The sequence below is a fragment of the Perca fluviatilis genome, chromosome 13 (genome assembly GCF_010015445.1).
Source record: "Perca fluviatilis chromosome 13, GENO_Pfluv_1.0, whole genome shotgun sequence".
Lineage (NCBI taxonomy): Eukaryota > Metazoa > Chordata > Actinopteri > Perciformes > Percidae > Perca > Perca fluviatilis.
The window spans coordinates 28,890,946-28,917,177 of record NC_053124.1 but is presented as its reverse complement, the minus strand read 5'-3'; the positions used below and the strand labels follow the sequence as shown (position 1 = coordinate 28,917,177).

The 26,232-nt window shown below is 39.9% G+C and overlaps 3 protein-coding genes across 7 annotated transcripts in view; all 3 read right to left on the bottom strand.

Moving 5' to 3' along the window:
• LOC120571345 (major histocompatibility complex class I-related gene protein-like) overlaps positions 1-18,639 on the bottom strand; it is a 29,775-nt gene extending 11,136 nt beyond the window's left edge. Inside the window, exons 1-8 of one of the 3 annotated variants that reach the window (XM_039820242.1) lie at positions 18,607-18,639; positions 15,164-15,302; positions 14,678-14,947; positions 7,923-8,201; positions 2,317-2,619; positions 1,614-1,715; positions 933-950; positions 42-199 (exon numbers count right to left, since the gene is read on the bottom strand). In XM_039820242.1, coding sequence (XP_039676176.1) covers positions 150-199; positions 933-950; positions 1,614-1,715; positions 2,317-2,619; positions 7,923-8,201; positions 14,678-14,947; positions 15,164-15,302; positions 18,607-18,624 — 1,179 coding nt within the window. In that variant the 5' untranslated portion in view covers positions 18,625-18,639 and the 3' untranslated portion in view covers positions 42-149. Of the gene's footprint in view, positions 1-41; positions 200-932; positions 951-1,613; positions 1,716-2,316; positions 2,620-7,922; positions 8,202-14,677; positions 14,948-15,163; positions 15,303-18,606 lie in introns of those variants that run through there. The other 2 variants (XM_039820244.1, XM_039820243.1) reach the window with 2 other exon arrangements.
• Positions 42-26,232, bottom strand: LOC120571344 (major histocompatibility complex class I-related gene protein-like). 3 transcript variants are annotated; one of them, XM_039820239.1, is made up of 8 exons: positions 26,060-26,232; positions 25,458-25,723; positions 25,101-25,379; positions 24,278-24,580; positions 23,644-23,748; positions 23,311-23,328; positions 21,072-21,143; positions 20,627-20,927 (listed from the first exon to the last, which is right to left on the bottom strand). In XM_039820239.1, exons 1-7 carry the CDS (start codon positions 26,215-26,217, stop codon positions 21,094-21,096), a joined length of 1,179 nt encoding a protein of 392 aa, XP_039676173.1. In that variant the 5' UTR covers positions 26,218-26,232; the 3' UTR covers positions 20,627-20,927; positions 21,072-21,093. The 3 variants fall into 3 exon arrangements, with proteins under 3 accessions (XP_039676175.1, XP_039676173.1, XP_039676172.1); XM_039820241.1 differs by lacking the exons at positions 20,627-20,927; positions 23,311-23,328 and adding an exon at positions 42-106 and having other exon boundaries at positions 21,051-21,143; XM_039820238.1 differs by having other exon boundaries at positions 20,627-21,143.
• On the bottom strand, positions 5,658-7,659 carry LOC120571356. Its single transcript, XM_039820260.1, has one exon. The coding sequence runs from the start codon at positions 7,221-7,223 to the stop codon at positions 6,381-6,383; it is 843 nt and encodes a 280-aa protein (XP_039676194.1). The 5' UTR covers positions 7,224-7,659; the 3' UTR covers positions 5,658-6,380.

Sequence of the window (26,232 nt, the reverse complement as noted above, 5' to 3'; positions counted from 1 at the left end):
TTGCTTGTTGCTTTTTGCATCATGACTCTTTCATGATATAGTAGGGGCTTTAATATAAAGGCTTGTTGTAGAAGCTTATCATTTCAGGTATTGTTTAACTGGAGATGTGAAGAGTTTACTGCTTTACCAGTGCAGGATGTGGTTGTAAATCAGGTCTCTGGATTCAGTTTCTCAGAGAGCTCAGAGCTGTTTTCAGGAGCTGTAAGGAAAAAGACACTGTTACTGAGCTGCCTTTAATAAACAGAGGATGATGCAGCCTGTCCAGAGGCTCGTCGTTCAGATGAACTCTGCAGATCCACCAAAAGGTGTTCAGGATTTCCAGCCTCTGAAACAGGTTTAGCATCTGATGTTTTATCCAGAACCAAGAGACATGCTCCCTCTGTCACAATCAATGAGCTGACTCAACAACTTGAATGTGACATTTGCAACCAGCAGCCTCCAACCCCAAGAGCTTTTTATATCTGCTTCTATACATATGTTTTTGTCTTTGTGAAGCACTTTGGTGCAAACTTGTTTGCTTTAAGGTGCTATATGAATGAAATAAACTTAAACTTCCCCTTTCCCCTTTTTAATTTAATTTTATTGGTCATTTATATTTAGCCAATTTTCTCTATTTAAGGAAAGGTTAGTGAAGTTATTTTGATCTTCCACCAAATCCACAATCCATGCAAGAAAATTAAATCTGCTATTGCTGTCACACAAATATCTATTCTAGTACTCCATGTTATTTATTACTCCCATCGACAGTAATTCCAGGTTATGTCAAACAGTCATTGTTTTTGGTCTCTATGTAAGCAGAGAAATCCCTGAGTGAGAAGTTTTTTTTATAATTTATAATCTCCATGTCTTTACTCAAGTCTGTTTTGCAGTAACACATCCTGGTAACAGCATGTCAGACCAGATTCAATAGAATAAAAACAAGTTCTACTCACATTGTGGAGGGAGTTTGGCTGAATCAATAAGAGAAGACAAATCATTTCAGTTGTCACAGTTGGAAATTAAAGCTATAGTGCCTAGTTTCTGTCGCCCCCCCCCCCCCATGAGGATTTCTAAGTAATGACAAAACTGTCAAAACTGCGCATCCACATGATACAAGCGTTTCATGATAGCGCACAGCCCCCACCCCTCCTCTACGCAGGTGCTAGTAGCCAAGGATGATTAAAAAAACATGATGATTCAGAAGAGGTCATTATCTTCACTCGAGTTTCTGCACGGGAAAGTCACCAGACGCCACAATCTTCTGAGCATAGTCATACTGAGAAATACAGAGAGAGTTGTGTGGAGCTGATAGTCTTAATTAGCTTTGTAGCAACTAATTTGGCAATGGCTTGAATGTAAAGGATGTTCATTAATATCAAAAAGTATACATAAACATAAATGATAATGAACATTTGGCACCTTTTTCCAATGAATCTGATCTCCTCTATTAATCATTCTCCTGCTAATGTTAAGTAAGTATATTTTACCCTTCTACGCTTCACCTATTACATTTATTATCATCATCATCATCATCATCATGGTACAGTCTCTGTTGGTTGCTTTACAATAGTTTGTTTTAACTTTTTAACTTAAAGTAAAAAAAGAGAAAATCTTTTAGTTCTTTAGTATCTCACCTTTCTTCTTTTTGTAAAAAATGTATCCAGTGGCAGCGACGAGGATGAGAGCAAGAACAGCCACTCCAGCAGCGATGTGAATGGTCATGTCAGAAGGCTTCTCTGTTGAACAAAAAACAACGTTTACAACCATATAGACAAAGAAGTATTGAACAGATTTATCTATTTATTAACACCTGTACACACATTACTTATGAACCAATTACATGTTGGTTTATCCTGTAACAGGTGGAGTGCATTGGTTTAAAAGCTAAAACTAAAAAATGTTTGAATTATTCCATAATAAACCAAAAGAGAAAAGCTAATCCAGCAAAAACACACTTTTGTTTAGAGCCTCACTTTGGTGAGCGACATATTTGTACCTGTTGGCCGAACCATCATGATAGTGCTGACTCTCGCAGGAACAGAGTAAAGAATGGAGGAAACTGTTGGTTAGCTGTTAACTGCTCTGTGAAATGGTAAAGTTTGCATCAGTCTTAAGACAGCAGTCAATTTTACAAATGTGTCTCTGAAATAAAGGCTGAGGGAGCTAAACCGCTAACTGGTAGTTCAGGCTTTTTTGTGTGTATGTGGTAGTATGGCCACAGATATCAAACAGTAGGCTTACACACAGCATCAGAAAGGTGACAAATCAATAAATCAACTTCAGGACAACTGAAGTAAACTAAACACATCTTTCAGTCACTTCCTATTCCAGTCTCACCTCTGTTGGTCCTGATCACTGCTTTGTCCAGTTTGGTGACGATGTGGTCCTCCACACCAGAGAGATGAAACACACAGTCGTACCTCCTCCAGTCTTCAGCTGGGACTGATGAAAGGTCCAGGTCAACACTCATCTGGAAGGATCCATCGTGGTTGGGGAGGATCTCTCCGAGGTCCACGTCCTCATGAAGCTCCTCTCCATCTTTCCTCCAGAACATTTTGGCTCTGTCAGGGTAGAAACCTGTAGCGTGGCAGCTGACTGGAGAGGAGGGAGACGTCTGGAGGAGAGACACTGAGGGAAGATCTGCAGAGAGAGAGAGAGAGAGAGAGAGAGAGAGAGAGAGAGAGAGAGAGAGAGAATGGAAAGAAAACAACGGAAAAAGACAAATGAAGAAAAATACAATAGGGAATTGTTAACAAAAGGTGTGAAAATTCTCCCAAGTAAAATAAATAAGTAATTAAACATCAAACAACAAGACTAAGTGTTTAAAGCCATGCTAGCAGGTCTGAGGTTGTTCTGATGTACAGCGACGCTTTGAGCTAATTTTAGCAGCATGTTGATGTTTGGCAGGTTATAATCTCAGTTCTGCATGTTAGCATTCTAATATTTCCTCATTAGCGCTAAACCTAAAGTACAGCTGAGGCTGAGAGAATGTCATTAGTTTTGCAGGTATTTGGTCATAAATCAAATTGCTGGATAAACAGAAGGATTTGACCTGATGATGGCATTAGCTGAAAAGTCAGAGGTTCAAAGTTTTTACAATTGATTCTCTGGGGACCATGAATATATGTACAGTATTTTACAGCCAGCCAGTCAGTCTGTAACAAGCTGAAGGACAAACGGACCAACTGACAGACCACCTGTCAATGCAGTTAAACTTACTCACCGTATGCTAACTGTGCACTGGCTATCATTTGCTATTGATAGAAAGTAATGTCAGAGCACTCTAATGGTGTTTTTCCATTACATGGTACCTGCTTGACTCGCCTCGATTCTACTTGCATTTTTTGGTTTTCCATTATGAAAAAAGTCCCTGGTACCTGCTAACCATACCAAAAAGGTGATGTGAAAACCTGCAGACTACTGATTGGTCGGAGAGAATCGTCACTAATCACTGTGTCAAGCTTCTCCTCGGAATGCGTAGCTCCTATGGCGCCATTTTGATGCTAACAAGCCATCACCTCCCATTAGCATTCCGTTGACTGCCATTCATTTTGATGTCACTTTGACAGCGAATAACTTTACATCTGAAGCGTTTAAAGACTCCATTTGTCCATTGTTTATTTCTAAAGAAACACAACAATGTATAAAAGGCTCCATTACGTTACCTCACGTTATGGCTCCGTAGCAGACATTTTTGTAAAAATAAGCTAACGATTGTGTCATAACCATGCGACTTACTGTCACATAGTAGAGGAATTACTGTATAGTACAGGAGAAGCTCAGACAGTTTCGACTCAAATTTGCTGTTTAAGTTTAATTACTAATGTTAACTAGCATTTTTTTACATTACATGTCATTTAGCTGACGCTTTTATCCAAAGCAACTTAGAATTAAGGGCTTTCAACTCTGAAGGTTCAAACAACAACAAGTAGTAAGTGCAAGTACATTAGCTTTAAATAAGCAAAGCTACAAAGAGACATATGAAAGTGCAGGTTCAAGATATATATATATATATATATATATTTTTTTTTTATCCGAGGTGTAGTCGGAAGAGATGTGTTTTTAGCCTTCGGCGAAAGATGTGTAGGCTTTTGGCCATCCTGATGTCGATAGGGAGCTTCTTCCACCATTTGGGAGACAGGAAAGCGAACAGTCGGGATTTGGTTGAGTGATTAGTTCTCCCTCTCTGTGAGGGGGCAGCAAGCAGTTTGGCTGATGCAGAGCGAAGTTGGCGGGTTGGGGTATATGGTTTGACCATGTCCTGGATGTAAGCTGGGGCTGATCATTTGTGGCCCTGTATGTAAGGACTAGTGTCTTGAAGCGGATGCGGGCAGCAATTGGTAACCAGTGAAGAGAGCGGAGGAGGGATGTAGTGTGAGAGAACTTGGGGAGGTTGAAGACAAGTCAAGCTGCTGCGTTCTGAATGAGCTGCAGGGGTCGGATGGCACATGCAGGTAGTCTAGATGTGAGATGACTAAAGCCTGAACCAGAACCTGAGCCTTCTGCGTTAGAAGAGGACGTATCCTTCTGATGTTATGCAGCATGTATCTACATGATCGGGTAGTTGCAGCAATGTTGGCAGTGAAGGAGAGTTGGTCATCAAGTGTCACACCTAGGTTTCTAGCATTCTGGGTGGGGACTACCACAGAGTTATCAATTGTTATAGTCAGGTTTTGGGTAGGAAGGAAAATGAGCTCAGTCTTGTCAAGGTTCAGTTTCAGATGGTGTGTGGACATCTAAGAAGAAACGTCAGTCAGACATGCCGAGATACGTGCTGTTACTTGAGTTTCAGACTCCGGAAAGGAGAGAATTAGTCATCTGCGTAGCTGTGATAAGAAAAACCGTGCGACCGAATGACAGACCCGAGAGAGTTGGTGTACAGAGAAAAGAGGAGGGGACCCAGGACTGATCCCTGAGGAACCCCAGTTTTGAGTGGGCAAGGTTCTGAGGTAGATCCTCTCCAAGTTACCCGGTAGGTTCGGTCTGCCAGGTAAGATGTGAGCAATGAGGGTGCAGAGCCTGAGACACCCAGATTCTGGAGTGTCGAAATGAGGATCTGGTGGTTCACTGTGTCAAAAGCAGCAGAAAGATCGAGAAGGATGACGACGGAAGAGAGTGAGGTTGTTCTAGCGGTGTGAAGTTGCTCAGTGACAGCAAGGAGGGCAGTTTCTGTTGAGTGGCCAGCCTTGAAGCCAGACTGGTGGGGATCAAGAAGGTTGTTCTGGTGGAGGTAGGTAGAGAGTTGATTATAAATGACACGCTCAAGAGTTTTAGATAGAAATGGAAGAAGGGAGACGGGTCTGTAGTTATTTACCTCAGAGTGAGTCAAGTGGTTTTTTGAGTAGTGGGGTCACTCTTGCCTCTTTGAGGGCATTGGGGAAACAGCCAGTTGACAAAGAGATGTTAATGAGATGGGTGAGGAAAGGAAGAAGGTCAGGAGCAATAGACTGGAGAAGGTGAGAAGGGATAGGATCAAGGGGGCAGGTGGTTGGGCTGGCAGAGGTAATCAAAGTAAGAATTTGATTTGGAGATAGAGGGGTGAAAGGCAAGGCAAGGCAATTTTATTTGTATAGCACAGTTCAGCAGCAATGCAATTCAAAGTGCTTTACACAAGACATAAAAACAAAGTCAAAAATTAATACAAATTGATAACAGATATAAAGCAGTTAATACGAAAATATAAACGATGGAAAGAAAAAACAATTAAAAGTAGATTGAATACAAAAGTAAATTCACAATGGAGTGCAATGAATTAAGAAAAGGCAGTGTTAAAAAAAAAAGGTCTTCAGCCTTGATTTAAAAGAGCTGAGATTAGGTGCCGACCTACAGTTTAGTGGTAGTTTGTTCCAGATGTACAAGCCATAGAAGCTGAATGCAGTGAAAGAGGAAAGAGTACTGGATGTGATGGATGGTAAGGTGATTTCAGGAGGTGTGGTGGAGAATGAAGAGCGTATGTCATCTATCTTTTTTACAAAGTAGTTGACAAAGTGGTTTGGTAGGAGGGAGGAGGTAGACTGGGGGAATCTAGGAGGTTAGAGAAGATAGAAAAAAGCTTTTTAGGGTTCAAGAAAGAGGATTACATTTTGGTTTGATAAAAGGCGCTTTTTGCTGCAGAAATAGAGGCAGCAAAGGAGGAAAGAAGAGACTGATCGGTAAGCAGATCATCTGGGTGTTTGGATTTCTGTTGTTGATCTTTCAGCGTGCACTCAGATAACCATGGAGCTGGGGAGGACTTGCGAGCCTGCCATGAAGTAAGAGGGCAGAGAGAGTCAAGAGAGGAGGATAGAGTAGAGAGGAGAGTGTCTGTGGCAGCGTTGGGAGGCATGATTAAGAAAGAGTCAGATGGAGGGAGGGTTGATAAAGTACATGCTGCCAGAGAAGAAGGAGAGAGTGAACGAATATTACGGCAGACAGGTATGGTGTCTCTTGAGATATGGTTGTGAGCTTGGGAGAGTGGGAGAGAGTAAGAGATGAAGAAATGGTATGGTATGGAGTGGAGTAACAGTGAGGTTGGATGTAGAGCAGTTTCTGGTGAATATGAGATCTAGGTGGTTTCCAGCTTTGTGAGTGGGTGGTGAAGAAGAGTGTGAGAGGGCAAAAGAAGAGAGAAGGTGTAAAAACGCAGCTGACTTCTCTGTCTGGATGTTGATGTCGCCCAGAAGTACCAGCGGAGGGCCAGTTTCAGGGATGTTTGAAAGAAGGACATCCAGCTCCTCCAAAAACTCTCCCAGACCTGGCGGGTGGTAGATAACAATGATGACTAGTTGTACCGGATGCGTTATGGTAACAGCATGAAGTTCAAAAGAGAGTGGAGTGAACTGTGGCAGTTGGTAGAGAGAAAATCTCCACTTGGGGTTAATGAGGAGGCCTGTCCCCCCGCCTCTCCCAGTGGGTCTGGGTGAGTGGGTGAAAGAGTGGGCAGAAGAGAGAGCAGCAGGGCTGGATGTGTGGGTCGGTGTAATCCAGGTCTCAGTGAGGGAAAGGAAGTCAAGGGATTTCTGGCTGGCAAAGCCAGAGATGAACTCAGTCTTGCGAGTGGCAGACTGGCAGTTCCACAGGCCACCTGCAGCAAGGTGTTGAATGTGTGTGGAATGGGTGGGATAGGTAAGACAGGTGGGGTTGCGGAAATGTTGCGAGCTAATGCGTGGTTTGTAGTATCTCCGAGAGGAAACACGGACAGGAATGGAGAAGCAGCACATTTCCAGATAAAGACACAGCAGTGTAAGTGAGATATGAGATATCATAAAAGATATCAAGCCCACTTAACTTCCCACTTAGCGTCCCACGAAGACTCCTGCGTAGACTCCTTTGTCTGTGTCCGCCGAGTCTTCGTCCGATGAGGCTGCCGCTTCACGCAAATGCCAGTATTAAATACAAGGAGGTGATTGCTGTTGGCTACAGGTGGGGAGGCCACACCCTGGCTAATCAGTCAAAGCACCTGATAGTTGTTAACCTCCACTCCCCAACTTCACACTAAACTAGTTTCAGTCACTTTAAGAAAAAACACTACATTTTGCCTAAGAACACAGCCAATCCAGCAACAACACACAGCAGCAGTAGAAAAGTAGAAGAAGCAGCAAAAACCCAAATAAAGTAAGTACTTAACTTAATATCTAGCTCTCCAGTAGTGAGTTCCCTAAGCAGTCAAATGCACTCTTTTTTTTTGTTAGCAATAATTAGCCTGTGCCCATGTTATCTCCTTACATATACCTACGCTTTCGAGTCGAGCCGAGTCAAGCAGGTGCCATGTAACGTCAGAGCACTCTAACTTGTCAGTCTCTACTGATTGAGGAGTGCTAGATCAAATCTTACCACCACAGAAAACAGCCAAAAAGAAGGTGATGTCAGACTGATTGGAGTGATAATAAAATGGCAGTTCAGTCTGAGCAGACTGTATGAACATTGTTGTGTTCATGAAACTACATCAGGAAATGTGATTCTACCTTTTCTCAGCAGAGAGCTCTTGCCATAGTCCAAATACATCTTCAGCCACTCAGGATAAATCTTAGTGAGGTAAATCTCATTGTGTTTTATTCTAGATATGTCAGCATCCCATCTTTGTTTGGTGATGACAGCCTGTGGTTTCAGAGCGATCCATGTCGATGTCTTCAGGTCGAATGATAGGAAGTCTTCTCCATCATAACCATACTGATTAAAACCATTGACCTCTCCAGTCTCATTGTCCCACTCACAGCCACTTATACTCTGAAGTATGTGGACACCTGAGAGAGAGAGACTGTAATTAATAATAATAATAATAATAAGAAGACGAAGAAGAAGAAGAATACATGTTATTTATAGAGTGCTTTTCACAGTACTTAAAGACACTTTACACAGGCATTAATTAAAATGATCATATAAAGCAACACATCAAAAAAAATAAAACATAACATTACTCCCACAATAGGGAGTTCTGCTGATTTGTTGGCGTGGTGTTCGAAGGAGAGGTTGCTATGGGTTATGGAACATCAACTCCATAGTTTAGGGTTTCAGATGTGGAACATGAAATGAACCATCCCTGCTTGGTGTCCAGCTGAGGACCTGAGGGGTATTGCACAAAATCAGGATAAGGGATTAACCCGGGATATTCAGGTTATCCTGGATGAATTTAGCTTTGACTTGGTTGCACAAAAGCAGGTTGAATTAAGCCCAGCCAAGTAACTATGGCGATTTATTCTTTGCAGCTAGCCTGGTCCAGAGCAGGCTAACAGGCAGGCTAAGATTAATCCTGGAGTCTGATGTGTTAAAGGGGTGATAGAATGATTATATAGGGTATTTCACACTGTTCCTTATGGTCTCCTAATGGGGTATGTAACATTAGTTGGGCTGAAAATGGCCTGGTTGATATTTTATTGGCCCTTATGCATCCCTGTGTTTTGGCCCTATTTGTAACAAGAGCTTTTCTTCCAAATATGGTATGGTCATGAATATTTAGATGGACGGCTGCGCTGCTTGGTTGAGCCTTGCCCCGATACACACAGAAAGACGCGCGCTGATTGGTTGAGCGCTCGCCATACACACGCATTAGAGGTCGTGTGCTGATTGGTTGAGCCGAATCTCCAATACACATACATTAGAAACGAGACAGAATCTCATATTCCAGACACTGCAATGTTTCCTTACCAAATTCACTTCTGAGACTTTTTATGCGAAATCAACGATATAAAGCTCAAATATGGCGCGTTTTACGAAAATGGATGGCTAATTGCAAATTTGGTAAAACTGTGTGTCGGAGTTCAGCTGCCTGTGTTGGGGCTCGCCGCCTGGCCTGCCTTCCTCCACAGACCCCGGCTTGCTGTGAGCTCGATTGAGCTCGGAACGGCTGCTGCAGCCCACAGCACCTCATACCCGCAAAGTCACCGTTTGGGCTGGTGGACTACTACTAACGCCGCTGCCCTGACAAAGCGCCAGGGCCTGCATCTCCTCTCTTCCTGCTAGCTAAATGGCCCGTGTGTGAGGCGCGGTCAGCGAGCTTGTTACACCAGCAATCTCTTACCAAATGTTACACACATGTCACGCCACTTAGCTATACAACATATAACTATATGTTTTATAAAGCTAACAACGGTGTCCGATTTCAAGTTAATGAATATTTGTGAGCTGTAACGGGTTTCGTTAGCTGCGACTGTCCCTGCAATCCTATGTGTACAGATTGCGGCTAGTTAGCTTCATTTTTGGTCGTAATTTGAGTATATTTACAGTTTGAATTTCCGTCACGCCACTTATACAACATCTAACTATATGTTTTATAAAGCTAACAACTGTGTGTCCGATTTCAAGTTAATGAATATTTGTGAGCTGTAAGGGTTTCGTTAGCTGCGACTGTCCCTGCAATCCTATGTGTACAGATTGGCGGCTAGTTAGCTTCATTTTTGGTCGTAATTTGAGTATATTTACAGTTTGAATTTCATCCACGCCACTTATACAACATCTAACTATATGTTTTATAAAGCTAACGACTGTGTCCGATTTCAAGTTAATGAATATTTGTGAGCTGTAAAGGTTTTCGTTACGCTGCGTCCCTTCAATCCTATGTGTACAGATTGCGCGCTAGGTAGCTTCATTTTTGGGGTTCGTAATTCGGTATATTTACAGTTTGAATTTCGATCCAGCCTTATACAACATCTAACTATATTTTTTATAAAGCTAACAACGGTGTCCGATTTCAAGTTAATGAATATTTGTGAATTCCAGAGGAATTCTAAGAGGAGGCTAGCTAGCTCTCATTGATAGAGCTCCCATCCCGCCGAGCTCTATCAATGAGACTCATGGACAAGCGGCGTTTATTTTATCTGTGGTAAGAGAATGCGTTGGCGCAAGCTTCGTTGCCCGCTTCGCCTCACATACACCCGGGCATTTAGCTAGCTAGCAGGAAGAGGGGAGTTGCAGGCCCTGGAGCTCTGTCAGAGCAGCGCGTTTGGTAGTAGTCCACCAGCCCAAACGGTGACTTTCTTGGCGGGTATGAGGTGCTGTGGGCTGCAGCAGCCGTGCCGGAGTTACCGGGGTCTGTGGAGGAAGGCAGGCCAGGCGGCGAGGCAGCAACACAGGCAGCACCAGCCTCTGAAGTCCGACACGTCGGACAAAATTCCACAATTAGACATCAATTTTCGTAAAACGCCCCCATATTTGACCTCTAAGTAGTTGATTTCGCGCATAAAAAATTCTCAGAAGTGAATTTAATGGTAAAATAGCATATGAACAATGTATACATTTTCTGAGATCCTCTGCGACCTAGATTCAGAAGACTAACTGATCTCAGGTCAGTTGTGTAGCCTATGTAAATGTTGGGGCGGTGACCGTTCTCTTAATACACCCATGGGCTGACAAAGGTTCCGGTTTTTGGGAGGTTGACGTCAACTTCCAGCTTTGTTGGGATTCGCCCGTTTTCAGCGGCAGTTTCAAAATATGAAATTTTCATAGTAAAAGGGTGTCAATGGGATTTTGAGCTTCTATGTATGTCCTATTTACCCACCGAACTGTCGTTATTCAACTATGACAGGGCAAAATCGGTTTTGCATTCTATCACCCCTTTAAATCACAGCCCGGTCTCATGGAAGTTCGTGTAAATGTGACGTTATTTGAATCTATTGATACGTGTTCACGGAGACGTTTTTGTCGTTTTTTACGTGGTCGACAACACGAAAATGTGAAGTAATGTATTTCAATGGGAAGCATATTTCGTTACCACAGCACGAAATTGTAGGGAGTAATATAAAAAGCCGAAAATCCGCGTAGGGAGGCTGGCCGAGGTGGTGGATGGGTCAAACAACACAGGACTTTCACCCGGGCGAGCGGGGATCGCGTCCCGTTTGCGGCGCTTTGTTTCCCGGGGATGGCGTCCCTGCGTGTGGCGTTTTGTCCCGCGTGTTACTGTGGCGCGTCTCCCGGCGTTTAAGGCGCCCTTTCTCCGGCGTTTAAGGCGCCCTTTCCCCGTAAGTTTTTTCCTAAACCCAACCTCCGCCATCCCGTTATTGTGGGGCGTCCCCAGCGGGCCGTCTCGCGGGCGCCTCCCGGCTTATGGAGCGTCCTTTTCGGCCGCTTCCCGGCTGGTCCCCAGCGGGCCGCCTCGCGGGCGCCTCCCGGCTTATGGAGCGACCTTTTCGGCCGCCTCCCGGCGTCCTTTCCCCGAAAAAATAATGTGACATTTACACGTAAAAAATAACGTGACAGTTACACGTAAAAAACGAGAAAAACATCTCCGTGAACACGTATCAATAGATTAAGAATAACGTGTACATTTACACGAACTGCCGTGAGACCGGGTTGTAAATCAGCTGCCGCTCTGATCCGAAAGAAATGTGTTTAACAGTTATTCCGTTGTCTTCTGAATGTGTTCTGCTTCATTTTAAAACATGCATTACTTGTTACTATTGCTGTCACGAGTTTGATTTCAATCCTACTACTGCAGTTGTTGAGATGGTAATGGTAAAAAGTGGGACGATACGGAGGAAATGGGCTTTTCCTCCGCTGCTGTCCCCGTGAAATGTGCCCCCGCCCGTGCAACGCTGGGAGGCGGGGTGAGGCAGGGGGATCCTCCCACACCGTGCAGCGGACTCTAAAAGCGGACTTTTAGCATCAATAACGACGACAATGGCACCTAATCAAACGTCCTTTTTTACCAAATAGGAGTGAGAATGTGTTGGAATGCCATAAAAGCTTCTTAATCATTTTATTTTCCATACAATCCATACGTATTCAGTCGGTCCGCTATTGTCTGTCAGGCTTTTTTTTGATAACAGCCGTATTTCCCTTTTTGCATATTATATGTTTCACCTCCTCGTAAATTTCCATTAGAAGCTGCTGCTCAACGGGTGAAACATATGCTACACTCGTCTTTTCCATTTCTGCATCAGTAAATCTGTGATCGATACCGTGATGAGTGGATCACACTAAGTCAAGCTGCGCTTTTTCATTTATCCTGGATTTCTTTATTCTACTTTTGTGCAATAGGACCCTGATCTCTCTCCTCCTTGTGTTCTGTTATCATACAACTGGTGCTATCTAACATCTGCAGCCTTGGATGCAGTCCCAGGTCCAACTGACCAACAATTTATAGTTATTGCATTATTTTCTACTTCTTGGATTACCATCTCAGAAAGGCAGCTGCATTTCATTAGTCGGATTTTGTGCAATGAAAGTTTACTTCCAGGCAGCGCTGCGACCACTGCCTTCAAGGCACCTAACCCTAACCTTAATCTTAACCCTATATTTTAATTCACACAAACCTAAACAAGAATACTGACCCTAGGGAAGCGTTTGAGGCTCGGATGTTGGTTTTATGAGTCTCCCCCACATTTTTAACCCTTACAGCAGAATTGGTTTTAACCCGGGGCAGGCCCTGCAGCACACAACCATCAATGTGGTTTATGCAATTAGGTGCAGGGCCTGCCACAAATTGTATGTGGGGGAGACAAGAAATGCACTATACTTAAGAATTAAACAACACCAGTATATTTTAAATAAGGGCGATGGCACAACTGTTTTATATGCACATTTTAAACTCCATGGTTCTCAAAATGTTCAAAGCATGGGCCTGGAGAGCCTGGACCACGGCTCAGCGTCGGGCAGCGGAGAGGAAGTGGATCCATCTTTAAAAACCATAGACCCTACGGGTTTAAATGAAAAATATTAAAATGGATCCACTTCTCTTTTTAACCTAAGCTTTACAAGGTATTTTTAGAAATATTTCCTCCCACTGCTCTGGTCTCCTCTCTCCCCAGGTTTTATGTGGACCTCCTTTTCCTTTGTTTTTTTCCATCCCTTTCTATTTTAAATTACTTTTTATTGTTTTATAATTAATAACTATTTATTGCAAAATAATTTTTTTTATATATTTACTTCTTTTATGGTATGTTTTTCTCAATTTTCACTATTCTTTCCTTTTTTGGGGGGTTAATGTATTCCTGCAGAGGAGGTCCTACCCAATACTTTAATTTTATTAATTTTAATAAATATTTTGAAGATGCCTTGTTTGTCCTTTTATAACTTTTATTCTGTCTTATCTACATTTTAAGAATTTAATTGGATTTTTTGTCTGTTGCTAATATATAGTTTATATTTATATTTATTATTATTATTATTTTAATTTTATTATTATTGCGAATTGAATTACTTGCCTCAAGATTTTAGCATAACTATACACATGCCATTGGTTTTATGCAATTTATTACTAACAGTTTGGTTTTATTCATATGATGTATTTTAAATTATTTATGTTATTTATTGTGCGGCACTTTTTACTTCTTAAAGCACTTTTAAACATAGCACTTATTAACTCTGAATGGTATGTGTATGGATATTTTTAACCTCAAGAGCAAGTAACGCAGACAGTATTTAATTTTTTTATTTAAATAACATGGTTTTAAGATTGTAATAGAGTTTATTTTATATTGGGACACCAGGCTTTTTATAATTTTTTGTATTACATGACTATATATATGTTTGTAGGCATGTGGGTGTTTTTTATTTAATTTTTTATTATTATTATTTTTTATTATTATTTTTATACCTTGATATTTCTCTGGGAGAGACACCGGAGTAGTTGTGGAGTTGACCTTTTATTTAAAGTTTTAAATTCCCGCTGTCCTTCCTTTCCAGTGGTTCTTTTAACCTCCTTTTAATATCTGGCCGTTTTATTTATTTTTATTTTTTTTAAAACAGCCCCGTCTTCTTTTTTGTTTAACCGAACCTGGTTTTTTAAGGAGTTTTTATAAAGTGTTTTATTCACACCAGTGGTCCCCTTGTGCCCGTGCCCCTCGCAGCAACCATTCTGGGTGCTGCGTTTTAACCCAAACCTAACCCTAACCAGTGCCTCCCAACCGTGCCTTCCAGGCAGCACTGCCTGGAAGGCATCGTTGGGGGCAAAAAACACCAATAAACCCAATTTTCCAACATGCAATATCAAAATCTTAGTTACTTCACTTTTTAAGTGTTATGCAGCAACACAAATCTTCAGACGGTAAACAAAACATTTGGATTCCTGAAATCAAACCTGTCCAGACAGATGATAAGACCCTCAATCACATTATCTGACAGGTCCATGAAGGACATGTCTTGTATTCCCTCTTCCTGTTTATGTTATTGTGAAGATATTTGGACTATTGATGTTTAGAATTTCATTATCTCAGGGTGGGAATGAGTTTCGGTCACTTTACAGTTTAGCAGTAAAAGTTAAATGTGACATGCATAAATACTGTACCTCCATTTTGGTTGAAGCGTTGCTTTAAGTGATCTATTTTGGCTTTAAAGGAGATTGGCTCAACCTCAAAACATGTTTGAGTGTAAAACTCCAACTGCTGAGGATTGTTTTCTAAAAATGTTTTCATCCAGTCCTGTTTTGGTTCTAGTATCTTTTTCTTGGTGTCGCAGTAACCGATCAGAACTTCATCCACCACTGCAGTAGCCATGTACTCTGGGAAGTTTGGGACTCCAGAAGATGCAGTGGCGAAAAACGTCAGTGAGTGTTTCACTGAAGGACAAACAAGGTTTATAGATTCAGTATAAATAGACACATATCATTATTTTATCATACATATGATGGTAGTATGATTCAGTTAATCTAAAACATGATAGTCTGGAGGTGAAGTTAAAGTGAAACTAAACTCCAGCTGTGTTCCAGAGCTACACAAAAACTAAACACAGAGCTGAGTTCAAAGTAAAGTAAAGATTTAAAATGTGATCTTACCTGGAGATGAGACGTGACAGAAGAGAAGCAACAACAGGAACTTTTTCATCTTGTTTTGATAAAGACGTGTCTGAGGACCGAGCTGGTTCAGCTGTTTTGTCTTCTGTGCTTTTTGGAGGAAGGAGGGAGTGACTCTGTTCTGATGACAGTTGGAGGGTTTATACAGAAGTTGAGAAACTTGTTTCACTCCTTTGAGTTTATTTACACTGTGCTATATTGTGCTTTATAATTCCAATTTCTCATCCTAATTATTTTCTCACTTTCCCTTCCCCCGTCTGGTTTGTTTCTTGTGCTGCTGTAACATCTTATTTCCCCTCTCTGAGGATCAATAAACAGTTATTTCTTCTGATCTTACATTCACAGTGATTAGTAGATCTGTAACCTGTGCTGACCTCTACTGGTGACCAGCAGGAATTACAACAACATCAGCAGAACATTTTCTATCTGTGGCCTGTATCAGAAAGATTAGAGCAGATATTATATCCCTAATGTCAGGGGGAAAGGGAATATATCATCTTGTAAATATGATGCTTACAGATTGTGTTTATATTCTATCTGAAAGTGAAAAACTTTATACTGCCCCTTGAGAATGGTTTAGAAACTCTGAATTTGTTAACCTCTGGACAACATCTGTATTATTTTGGTGGTTGCAGGAGTTACATATTACACCAAATAATCTATGTCAATAACATGTTTCTTCCTAAATGGAAAGTCTTTTATTTTATTTTTTACTGCTCTTCTTTATGGTTACTTTTCATATATGATAAATTAAACATATAATTAAAAATAAACATTTGAGAAAGCAGGTTTAGTGAAAACTCAGAGTTTGTTAACCCTGAGATGAGGGAAACTCTGGGTTTTCTGTTTCAGAAAGAGAGGTTAGTCAAACCTGAGAGAGAGGGGGAACTCCAGCCCGTTTCAGAAAGAGAGGTAACTTCACCTCAGAATCAGTTACTATGGTAACTGAGCCTGTGAACCTAACCTGGTCGGGAGCAGGTTTTCATCAAGAAACCTCGAAGGAAGAAAAACGATACCACTCAAATAGGTAGTAATCTGGAAATGAAAATGCATCTAGAGTCGGGGCTTCAATATCATCCCCCTGACGTATGTTTAACTCGAAGTCATACAGCTTCTTCATCAACGGGATCGTCGACAAAAGGAAATGCCATGTTTTGAAAAAAAAAAAAAAAAGTTTTATTGTCTGCCTAACACGGTTAATAAACCAACCCTGTTTTTTTATTCATGCAGATAACAAACTGCGCTAAAATGCACCTGATACAGACTGACTGAATGGATGAGGAAATGAAAGAGCACTGTGTCAGAGAGAGGAGACTGAGAGAAGAGGCCTGTACTACGAATCAAGATCAACATGTCCTGGATCTCTTTCAGTTGTTCAGCATGAGTTACCACGGAGATTGAACCCGATAACAAGTGATCCATCTTCGTGATACAGAAAATCCTGGGTTGAACCTGAAGTTAGCTCGTTAACGCCAAATACTGCTTTGTAGTACAGTAACCCATCTCAGGGTTAACAAACTCAGAGTTTTCACTAAACCTGCTTTCTCAAATGTTTATGTTTAATTATATGTTTAATTTATCATATATGAAAAGTAACATTGAGAATCCAGAAAGAAGAGCAGTAAAAAATAAAATAAAAGACTTTCCATTTAGGAAGAAACATGTTATTGACATAGATTATTTGGTGTAATATGTAACTCCTACAACCACCAAACTAATACAGATCTTGTCCAGAATAGTGTCAGATTTGAAGTTTTGGGACTTTATAAAATCTGAACTAGTTACAAAATGAATATTTGTGCATCTATTTCTGTGAGCTTTCAGTCAGAGGCGTTCTTTGAAGCCTCATACAGAAATGCAAACTGATATTACATTAAACGTCTGCACCAATTTGAGTGTGTTTCTCCACAGTTTACCTCATTAAACTCTAGCACTGGTTGGGTTCACTCACAGTCATCAAATCTAATCTCTAGACTCAGTTTGACTTGTTTTCCTGAGTCTGACAGCTTATAAATAGTTTCAAATATTAATGTCACAGGAACTTAATTAGGTTGTAGAGTTCTGGATCCTCTTTACGTCTCCTTCCAGGCAGCGCTGCCTGGAAGGCACTAGGATTAAGCAATGGTTATGGTTATGGTTATGGTTATGGTTAAGGTTAGGGTTAGCTTAAAACACCATTGAGTGAGTGTTTCACTGTCGGACACGCAGGTTTTCAGGTCATGTATTTGCATTTTTTAGTAGATCATTCTGTTAGATAACTGGTTGTCAATTCCGTAAGCAGTAAAAGAGTTTATCAAAGCCCTATTCCTATTTTAAGGATTATTCAATTCCAATGTGTCTTAAACAATGAACATGATGAGGCCAGTTTCCAATAACTCTCACTCACAGGGCACACCTCATGAAGGTATTCCTGAAAAAGAACTTACTTCCTCATTTCACACCTCACCTCACAACACAAGATATGTTTACTACGTTCCATATTAAATATATGAAATACAGATTTAAAGTTACTTTATCTATTTTTGTGTTTGAAGGATGTTAATAAACACATAAACATCCAGCACATGTAAACTTAATGAATGAGTCACTCAGAGAAACAGAACAAGGCTGTGTTATGAAGTTATCCAGCTCTACAGGAACTGACAAAGGGTTTAAAGTTAAGACTTTAATGTCATTTTACCTGGAGATAAAACATAAGACAAGAGGAGCAAGATACATAAATACATCTTGTTTAAAAAAAAAGAAAGAAGTAGAGCTGGAAAGTCCAAAAGTTGTTTCCTGGTTTAATTAGACGGGAATGTTTCCCCTGCAGTATGAGGTGTGTTCCCCTGTGAATGACTCCTTACAGGTGAACAAGGACTTCACTCTGACCAAAAGAGATTTTAGACATGTTCTGGTTCTGTGTAAACGGTTTCATCTGAGTCTCTGTTACCTGTTCCTGCCTGCTTCCACTAAAGCTCTTTGTTTGGGCTTGTCTGCTGCTAAAGTCCAAAACACTTTGGATCATGTAACACAACATGTAGCTTGCTTCTATTACGAGTTCACTTTCATCTAGTTGTTGCTCCTGTAATAAATAAGTCTAGTGTCAGACTCTAAGAGCCTCTGTGCTGCTTCCTTTCCCCTCCAGAGACCTGGGTTGGAACAAAGGTTTAGTGGACTGAAAGATCAGACAGTGAGTCCAGAAAACAGCTTCTGACTTCTGCCTTTAGTTTGACTAATAAAGTTTAAAATCTTATAAATCTGAGTCAGAAGTTTTCACACTTACTTACACTGACAATTTTTAATGTAAGAGTAATTAATGATGAGACATTAATGATTCTAAAATAAAATACAAAATATGACAATATCAAACACATCTGACATGCTGAGTGATTCTTAAAGACCAAAACCACACTTTAAAAGAAATATATAATCAGAATATTTACACAACATTTTTCCAACATCCACCACTCCAGAAGCCACAAACTCTTGGAAGTTTGGGACTCCAGAAGATGCAGTTACGAAAAACTTGAATGAGTGTTTCACTGCAGGACAAACAAGGTGTATTCAGTATAAATATAAAAACATCATCATCATCATCACACTCATCGTGAATATGAGGTATTCAGTATGATTCAGTTAAAACAAATAGTCTCATCGTGTTGAAGCTAAAGTGAAACTAAACTACAGGTGTGTCCCGGAGCTCCACAGGAACAAAGTGGAAAGTGAAGATTCATATATAACCTTTATTTTAAAATCTGGGATATCATTGAGGTCTCCCTCATCTTCAATGATGTCTAGATACAAGAAACAAACGAGAGCACTGGCACACTGAGGTAAAATGATTTGAAATAAGAAAAGAATTCAAATGTGATCTTACCTGGAGACGAGACGTGACAGAAGAGAAGCAACAACAGGAACTTTTTCATCTTGTTTTGATAAAGACGTAAACGACCGAGTTGGTTCAACTGTTTTGTCTTCTGTGTTTTTTGGAGGAAGGAGGGAGTGTCTCTGGTCTGATGAGAGATGGGCGGGTGATACAGAAGTTGAGAAACCAGTTTTTCTCCAAACAGGTTATTTACACTGTGCTATATTGTGCTTTATAATTCCAATTTCAATCATCCTAATTAATTTCTCCCTTTCCCTTCCCCGCCTGCATACAATGTTATTTTGTTGATGTATTTTTATCTGGATTGATTCTTGTGCTGCTGTAACATCTTATTTCCCCTCTCTGAGGATCAATAAACAGTTATTTCTTCTGATCTTACATTCAGAGTGATTAGTAGAGCTGTAACCTGTGCTGACCTCTACTGGTGACCAGCAGGAATTACAACAACATCAGCAGAACATTTTCTATCTGTGGCCTGTATCAGAAAGATTAGAGCAGATATTTTATCCCTAATGTCAGGGGGAAAGGGAATATATCATCTTGTAAATATGATGCTTACAGAATGTGTTTATATTCTATCTGAAAGTTAAAATCTTCTGTACTGCCCCTTCAGAATGGTTTAGAAAAAAAAACGTTTTTTGAGCACAGGCTGATGAATAAACTTCCACAAATCAATTGATCAAATATAAAAACATGACAAACCCCAATATTTCCAATGTGACATTTAAAAGCCGACCTGACAGATCTTTAGTGAAATACTCATCCTACCATTTTATCTTCATGACAACCACATCTGTTTGATCACTGATATCTTTATTTTTTTAATGACAAGTATCCATACTGACATGTCTTATATACACATATGAATGATGGAAATGATGAACTGAGGTGAACGGGAGGAGGGTTGCGACGATTCATGGTGAAAGTAACGAAGACGAGAACATTTAAATATTGACAGCAAGAATGTGATAGGCTGATAGAGATTGTAACTAAATCTGGTTGCTTTAAACTAAAAGACTACACGCTCCCATAAATAAAATACCTATTTGAAGTTACTTTATTTGCATTTTTGAATTTGAAGGATGTTAATAAACACACAAACATCCAAGACATGTTAACTTAATGAATGAGTCACTCAGAGAAACAGAACAAGGCTGTGTTATGAAGTTACCCAGCTCTACAGGAACTGACAAAGGGTTTAAAGTTACCTGTTCCTGCCTGCTTCCACTAAAGCTATTTGTTTGGGCTTGTCTGCTGCTAAAGTCCAAAACACATTGGATCATGGAACACAACACAGCTTGCTTCTATTATGAGTTCTCTTTCATTTAGTCCTTGCTCCTGTAATAAATAAGTCTACTGTCAGACTCTAAGAGCCTCTGTGCTGCTTCCTTTCCCCTACAGAGACCTGGTTGGAACAAAGGTTTAGTGGACTGAAAGATCAGACAGTGAGTCCAGAAAACAGCTTCTGACTTCTGCCTTTAGTTTGACTAATAAAGTTTAAAATCTTATAAATCTGAGTCAGAAGTTTTCACACTTACTCTGACAACAGAAAAAAAAACTGAAATTGATGCATTTTAAATGTAAGAGTAATTTTATTTGACATTAATGATTCTAAAATAAAATACAAAATATGAGAATATCAAAAACATCTGACATGCTGAGTGTTGGCTGAGATTCTTAAAACCAAAACCACACTTTAAAAGAAATATATAATCAGAATATTTACACAACATTTTTCTTTTAATTAAGCTAAATAATCAGGATGTTGCTGTCAAGATGTCAAACACCAGAGAGGACATTTTATTTACCCCTACTTCATTGGGATGGTTCCATACATGTTACAGTAGTTTATCTATAAGACCCAAACCATATGCATACCTAGATCAAGGACAAATAGAGTTATATAGTTATATAGTGAGTATATGAACTGAATGTTTGAGTATATAAACCTATAATACAGAAAGGATATTAATCACACACACAAACTGTTTAACTAGAGATGTGAAGAGTTTACTGCTTTACCAGTGCAGGATGTGTTTGTAAATCAGGTCTCTGGATTCAGTTTCTCAGAGAGCTCAGAGCTGTTGTCAGGAGCTGTAAGGAAAAAGCCACTGTTACTGAGCTGCCTTTAATAACCAGAGGATGATGCAGCCTGTCCAGAGGCTGGTCGTTCAGATGAACTCTGCAGATCCACCAAAAGGTGTTCAGGATTTCCAGCCTCTGAAAAAGGTTTAGCATCTGATGTTTTATCCAGAACCAAGAGACATGCTCCATCTGTCACAATCAATGAGCTGACTCAACAACTTGAATGTGACATTAGCAACCAGCAGCCTCCAACCCCAAGAGCTTTTTATATCTGCTTCTATACATATGTTTTCATCTTTGGGAAGCACTTTGGTGCAAACTTTCTTGCTTTTAAGGTGCTATATGAATGAAAAACTAAAGAAAAATTAAACTTTCCTTTTCAGTTTTCATTTTATTGGTCATATATATATATATATATATATATATATATATATATATATATATATATATATATACATACATACATACATACATACATACGTACATACATACATACATACATACACACACACAGTACCGGCCAAAAGTTTGGACACATCTTCTCATTCAATGCGTTTCCTTTTTATTTTCATGACTATTTACATTGTAGATTCTCACTGAAGGCATCCAAACTATGAACGAACACATATGGAATTATGTACTTAACAAAAAACTGTGAAATAACTGAAAACATGTCTTATATTTTAGATTCTTCAAAGTAGCCACCCTTTGCTTTTTCATTAATAAGGAAAAGAATTCCACTAATTAACCCTGACAAAGCACACCTGTGAAGTGAAAACCATTTCAGGTGACTACCTCATGAAGCTCATTGAGAGAACACCAAGGGTTTGCAGTGCTATTAAAAAAGCAAAGGGTGGCTACGTTGAAGAATCTAAATTATAAGACATGTTTTCAGTTATTTCATACTTTTTTGTTAAGTACATAATTCCATATGTATTCATTCATAGTTGTGATGCCTTCAGTGAGAATCTACAATGTAAACCGTGACCGTGGATCCAGAAAAACAGCCCCAGACCATCATGCTTCCTTCTCCATGTTTGACAGTTGATGTCACACACTGAGGCTCCAAGTCTTCTCTTTACTGTTGAACTGAGACTTGCTTATTACGACCACTATTAAGCTGTGCTTGAAGCTGTTGTCCTGTGAGCCGCCTATCACCAAGCTGTTGACTCTCAGAAACTTGTCTTCTGATTCTGTTGTGGCTTTGGGTCTGCCAGACCTCTTCCTGTCAGAGTTTCCCCCAGTTTCTAAGTGCCTTTTGATGGTGAAGAATACTGTACTCACTGACACCTTGACTTTCTTCGCAATTTCTCTGTAGGAAAGACACATTCTTAAGTGTTATGATGCTCTGTCTCTCTTCCATTGTTAATTGCCTTTTCCCCGCCATTTTTATGGCAACACACTACTTTCTGCAGTACAATACTGTTCATATAATGCTCACGAGGGTACGGTACCACAGTGTGTTCCAACAATACTTTTATACAAACAGAGGGGGTTGTAAGTAATCCAGACCAGTGTGAACACCTGTGGGAATTGGTAGCACCAACTTTCAAAGCTTGATCAACCTCCATTGCTGCAGAACAGCTTTACATTGTTAACCCATTTCTTGTTCCCTGAAAAAGGCCTTTTTGTAAACTTCTGAAATGTACATTATTTTTTTTTTAACCTCAGGCAGTTCACCACTTACCTTTGTACCATTTCAAGGTATTCATTGGACTTGAACTGCTAACATTTCAATAAAGATTTTGAAAAATTGGGGTGTTCTAAAACTTTTGACCAGTACTGTGTGTGTATATATATATATATATATATATATATATATATGTATGTATATATGTACCTACCACCGAATCCACAATGCAAATTCAATAATCTGTTATTTCTGTCACACAAATATCTAATTATTTCTTAAATCTCTTAATGTATTTTTTCTGGTTTTCAATTTAAATCCATTTAATTTCTTACATGTTATTTATTACTCCCATCTACAGTAATTCCAGGTCATGTCAAACAGTCATTGTTTTTGGTCTCTCTGTAAGCAGAGAAATCCCTGAGTGAGAAAATAATTTACTAATTTATAATCTCCATGTCTTTACTCATGTCTGTTTTGCAGTAACACATCCTGGTAACAGCATGTCAGACCAGATACAATAGAATAAAAACAAGTTCTACTCACATTGTGGAGGGAGATTGGCTGAAACAAGAAGAGAAGACAAATCATTTCAGTTGTCACAGTTTAAAATGCCAGAACACAATTTGTCACCTTTTCCCATCGAATGTGATCCTCTCCTACTCATTCTCATACTTACGTTAAATAAATATCTTTTACCCTTCACCTTTTACATTTATCATCATCATCATCATCATCATCATGCTACAGTCTCTCTGTTGGTTGCTTGTTGCAAGTAAATGAGAAAACCGTTTACTCCTTTGGTCTCTCACTTTTCTTCTTTTTACAAACAGCAAATCCAAAAGTAGACTAGATAACTTTTCCATTCTCCTCGCTCACCTTTCTTCTTTTTGTAAAAAATGAATCCAGTGGCAGTGGCGAGGACGACGACAGCAAGAACAGCCACTGCAGCAGTGATGGGAATGGTCCTGTCTGAAGGATTCTCTGTTGAACAAATAACAACAATATGTCAACAACCAGATAGACAAAACAGGTTAGAACAGAAGTACATTCATCTGTGTATTATACCTACTGTACACACATTACTTATGGATGAATTCCATGCATTGTGTGCACTGGTTTAAAATCAAAAGCTAAAAAATGACTTGCTTGTTCCACATTAAACTAGATGACAAAAGCTAAACCAACGAAAAAAGACACTTTTGTTTAGAGCTCCACCAACAGAGGAAGCTGTCCTGTTAGCTTTAAACTGCTGTGTGAAATAGTAAAGTTTGTAATCAGTCCTAAGACAGCAGTCAACTGTACAAATGTGTCTCTGAAATAAAGGATGAGGGAGCTAGCCCGCTAACTGGCAGTTCAGGTTTTTTTGTGTGTATGTGGTAGTATGGCCACAGATATCAAACAGTAGGCTTACACACAGCATCAGAAAGGTGACAAATCAATAAATCATGAACTTCAGGACAACTGAAGTAAACTAAACACATCTTTCAGTCACTTCCTATTCCAGTCTCACCTCTGTTGGTCCTGATCTCTGCTTTGTCCAGTTTGGTGACGATGTCGTCCTCCACACCAGAGAGATGAAACACACAGTCGTACCTCCTCCAGTCTTCAGCTGGGACTGATGAAAGGTCCAGGTCAACACTCATCTGGAAGGATCCATCGTGGTTGGGGAGGATCTCTCCGAGGTCCACGTCCTCATGAAGCTCCTCTCCATCTTTCCTCCAGAACATCATGGCTCTGTCAGGGTAGAAACCTGTAGCGTGGCAGCTGACTGGAGAGGAGGGAGACTTCTGGAGGAGAGACACTGAGGGAAGATCTGCAGAGAGAGAGAGAGAGAGAGAGAGAGAGAGAGAGAGAGAGAGAGAGAGAGAGAGAGAGAGAGAGATACACAGGAATCAATTTATGAAAAGATTACTACATATAACTACTAGTGGTAAAAACCTATATAGTGTACCTTTAAGTGAAATCCAGACTCAACAGATGTAAGTTAGGCTTACACCATGTAAACAACTTTTCTTTTAGATAAATGCACTACATGTACAGGCCCATACAATCTTATGAGCTATAAAAACATCTGACAGGACTACATAACAACTCATCAGTTACATAATCTCCACATCATAGACAAAGAAGGAAACTATAGACAGAGAAGAAGGATCTGACATTTTTTTACAGTTTATAGCAACAACTATGTTAATTTTCCATAAAACATCAATATTTCTATTTTAAAACACTGACACTCACTGACTGCATACTGGCACAATGGCAGTTCAGTCTGAGCAGACTGTATGAACATTGTTGTGTTCATGAAACTACATCAGGAAATGTGATTCTACCTTTTCTCAGCAGAGAGCTCTTCCCATAGTCCAAATACATCTTCAGCCATTCAGGAAAAATCTGAGTGAGGTGAATCTCATAGTATTTTATTCTAGATATCTCAGCATCCCAACTCTGTTTGGTGATGACAGCCTGTGGTTTTGAAGCGATCCATGTCGATGTCTTCAGGTCGAATGCTATGAAGTCTTCTCCATTATAACCATTCTGCAAAAAACTATTGACCTCTCCAGTCTCATCGTCCCACTCACAGCCTTCCATCATCTGGAGAATGTGGACACCTGAGAGACAGAGACTGTACCTTTTAACAATGCAGTATATAATTACAATATAACATATAAAATTCATAGATACTGTACCTCCAGTTTGGTTGAAGCGTTGCTTAAAGTGATCCATCCAGGGTTTGAATCTGTTAGGCAGAATATCAAGACACTCTAGAGTGTACCACTCCAACTGCTGACGATTGTCTTTAAATACATTTTTCATCCAGTCCTGTTTGGGTTCTAGTAACTTTTTGTTGCTGTCACAGTAACAAAACAGAAGATCATCCACCAGTCCAGAAGCCACAAGCTCCGACATGTTTGGGACTCCAGAAGATGCCGTTAAGAAAAACTTGAGTGTTTCACTGCAGGACAAACAAGGTTTATACATTCAGTATAAATATAAAAACATCATCATCATCACACTCATCATGAATATGAGGTATTCAGTATGATTCAGTTAAAACAAATAGTCTCATCATGTTGAAGCTAAAGTGAAACTAAACTACAGGTGTGTCCCGGAGCTCCACAGGAACAAAGTGGAAAGTGAAGATTCTTATATAACCTTTATTTTAAAATCTGGGATATCATTGAGGTCTCTCTCATCTTCAATGATGTCTAGATACAAGAAACAAACGAGAGCAATGGCACATTGAGGTAAAATGATTTGAAATAAGAAAATAATTCAAATGTGATCTTACCTGGAGATGAGACGTAACAGAAGAGAAGCAACAACAGGAACTTTTTCATCTTGTTTTGATAAAGACGTGTCTGAGGACCGAGCTGGTTCAGCTGTTCTGTATTCTGTTTTTTCTTCTTGAAGAGGGAGTGTCTCTGCTCTGATGAGAGTTGGGCGCATGATACAGAAGTTGGG

Bases quoted from the DNA above. Each gene is read 5' to 3' on its own strand.
- LOC120571356 (XM_039820260.1), bottom strand. From the start codon at position 7,223: ATGATATCTCATATCTCACTTACACTGCTGTGTCTTTATCTGGAAATG.
- LOC120571344 (XM_039820238.1), bottom strand. From the start codon at position 26,217: ATGCGCCCAACTCTCATCAGAGCAGAGACACTCCCTCTTCAAGAAGAA. The intron at 25,380-25,457 runs GTACAGTATCTA...TCTGTCTCTCAG, and splicing joins ACGCTTCAACCAAACTGGAG to GTGTCCACATTCTCCAGATG. The intron at 23,749-24,277 runs GTGAGACTGGAA...TTTGTTCAACAG, and splicing joins AGAGATCAGGACCAACAGAG to AGAATCCTTCAGACAGGACC.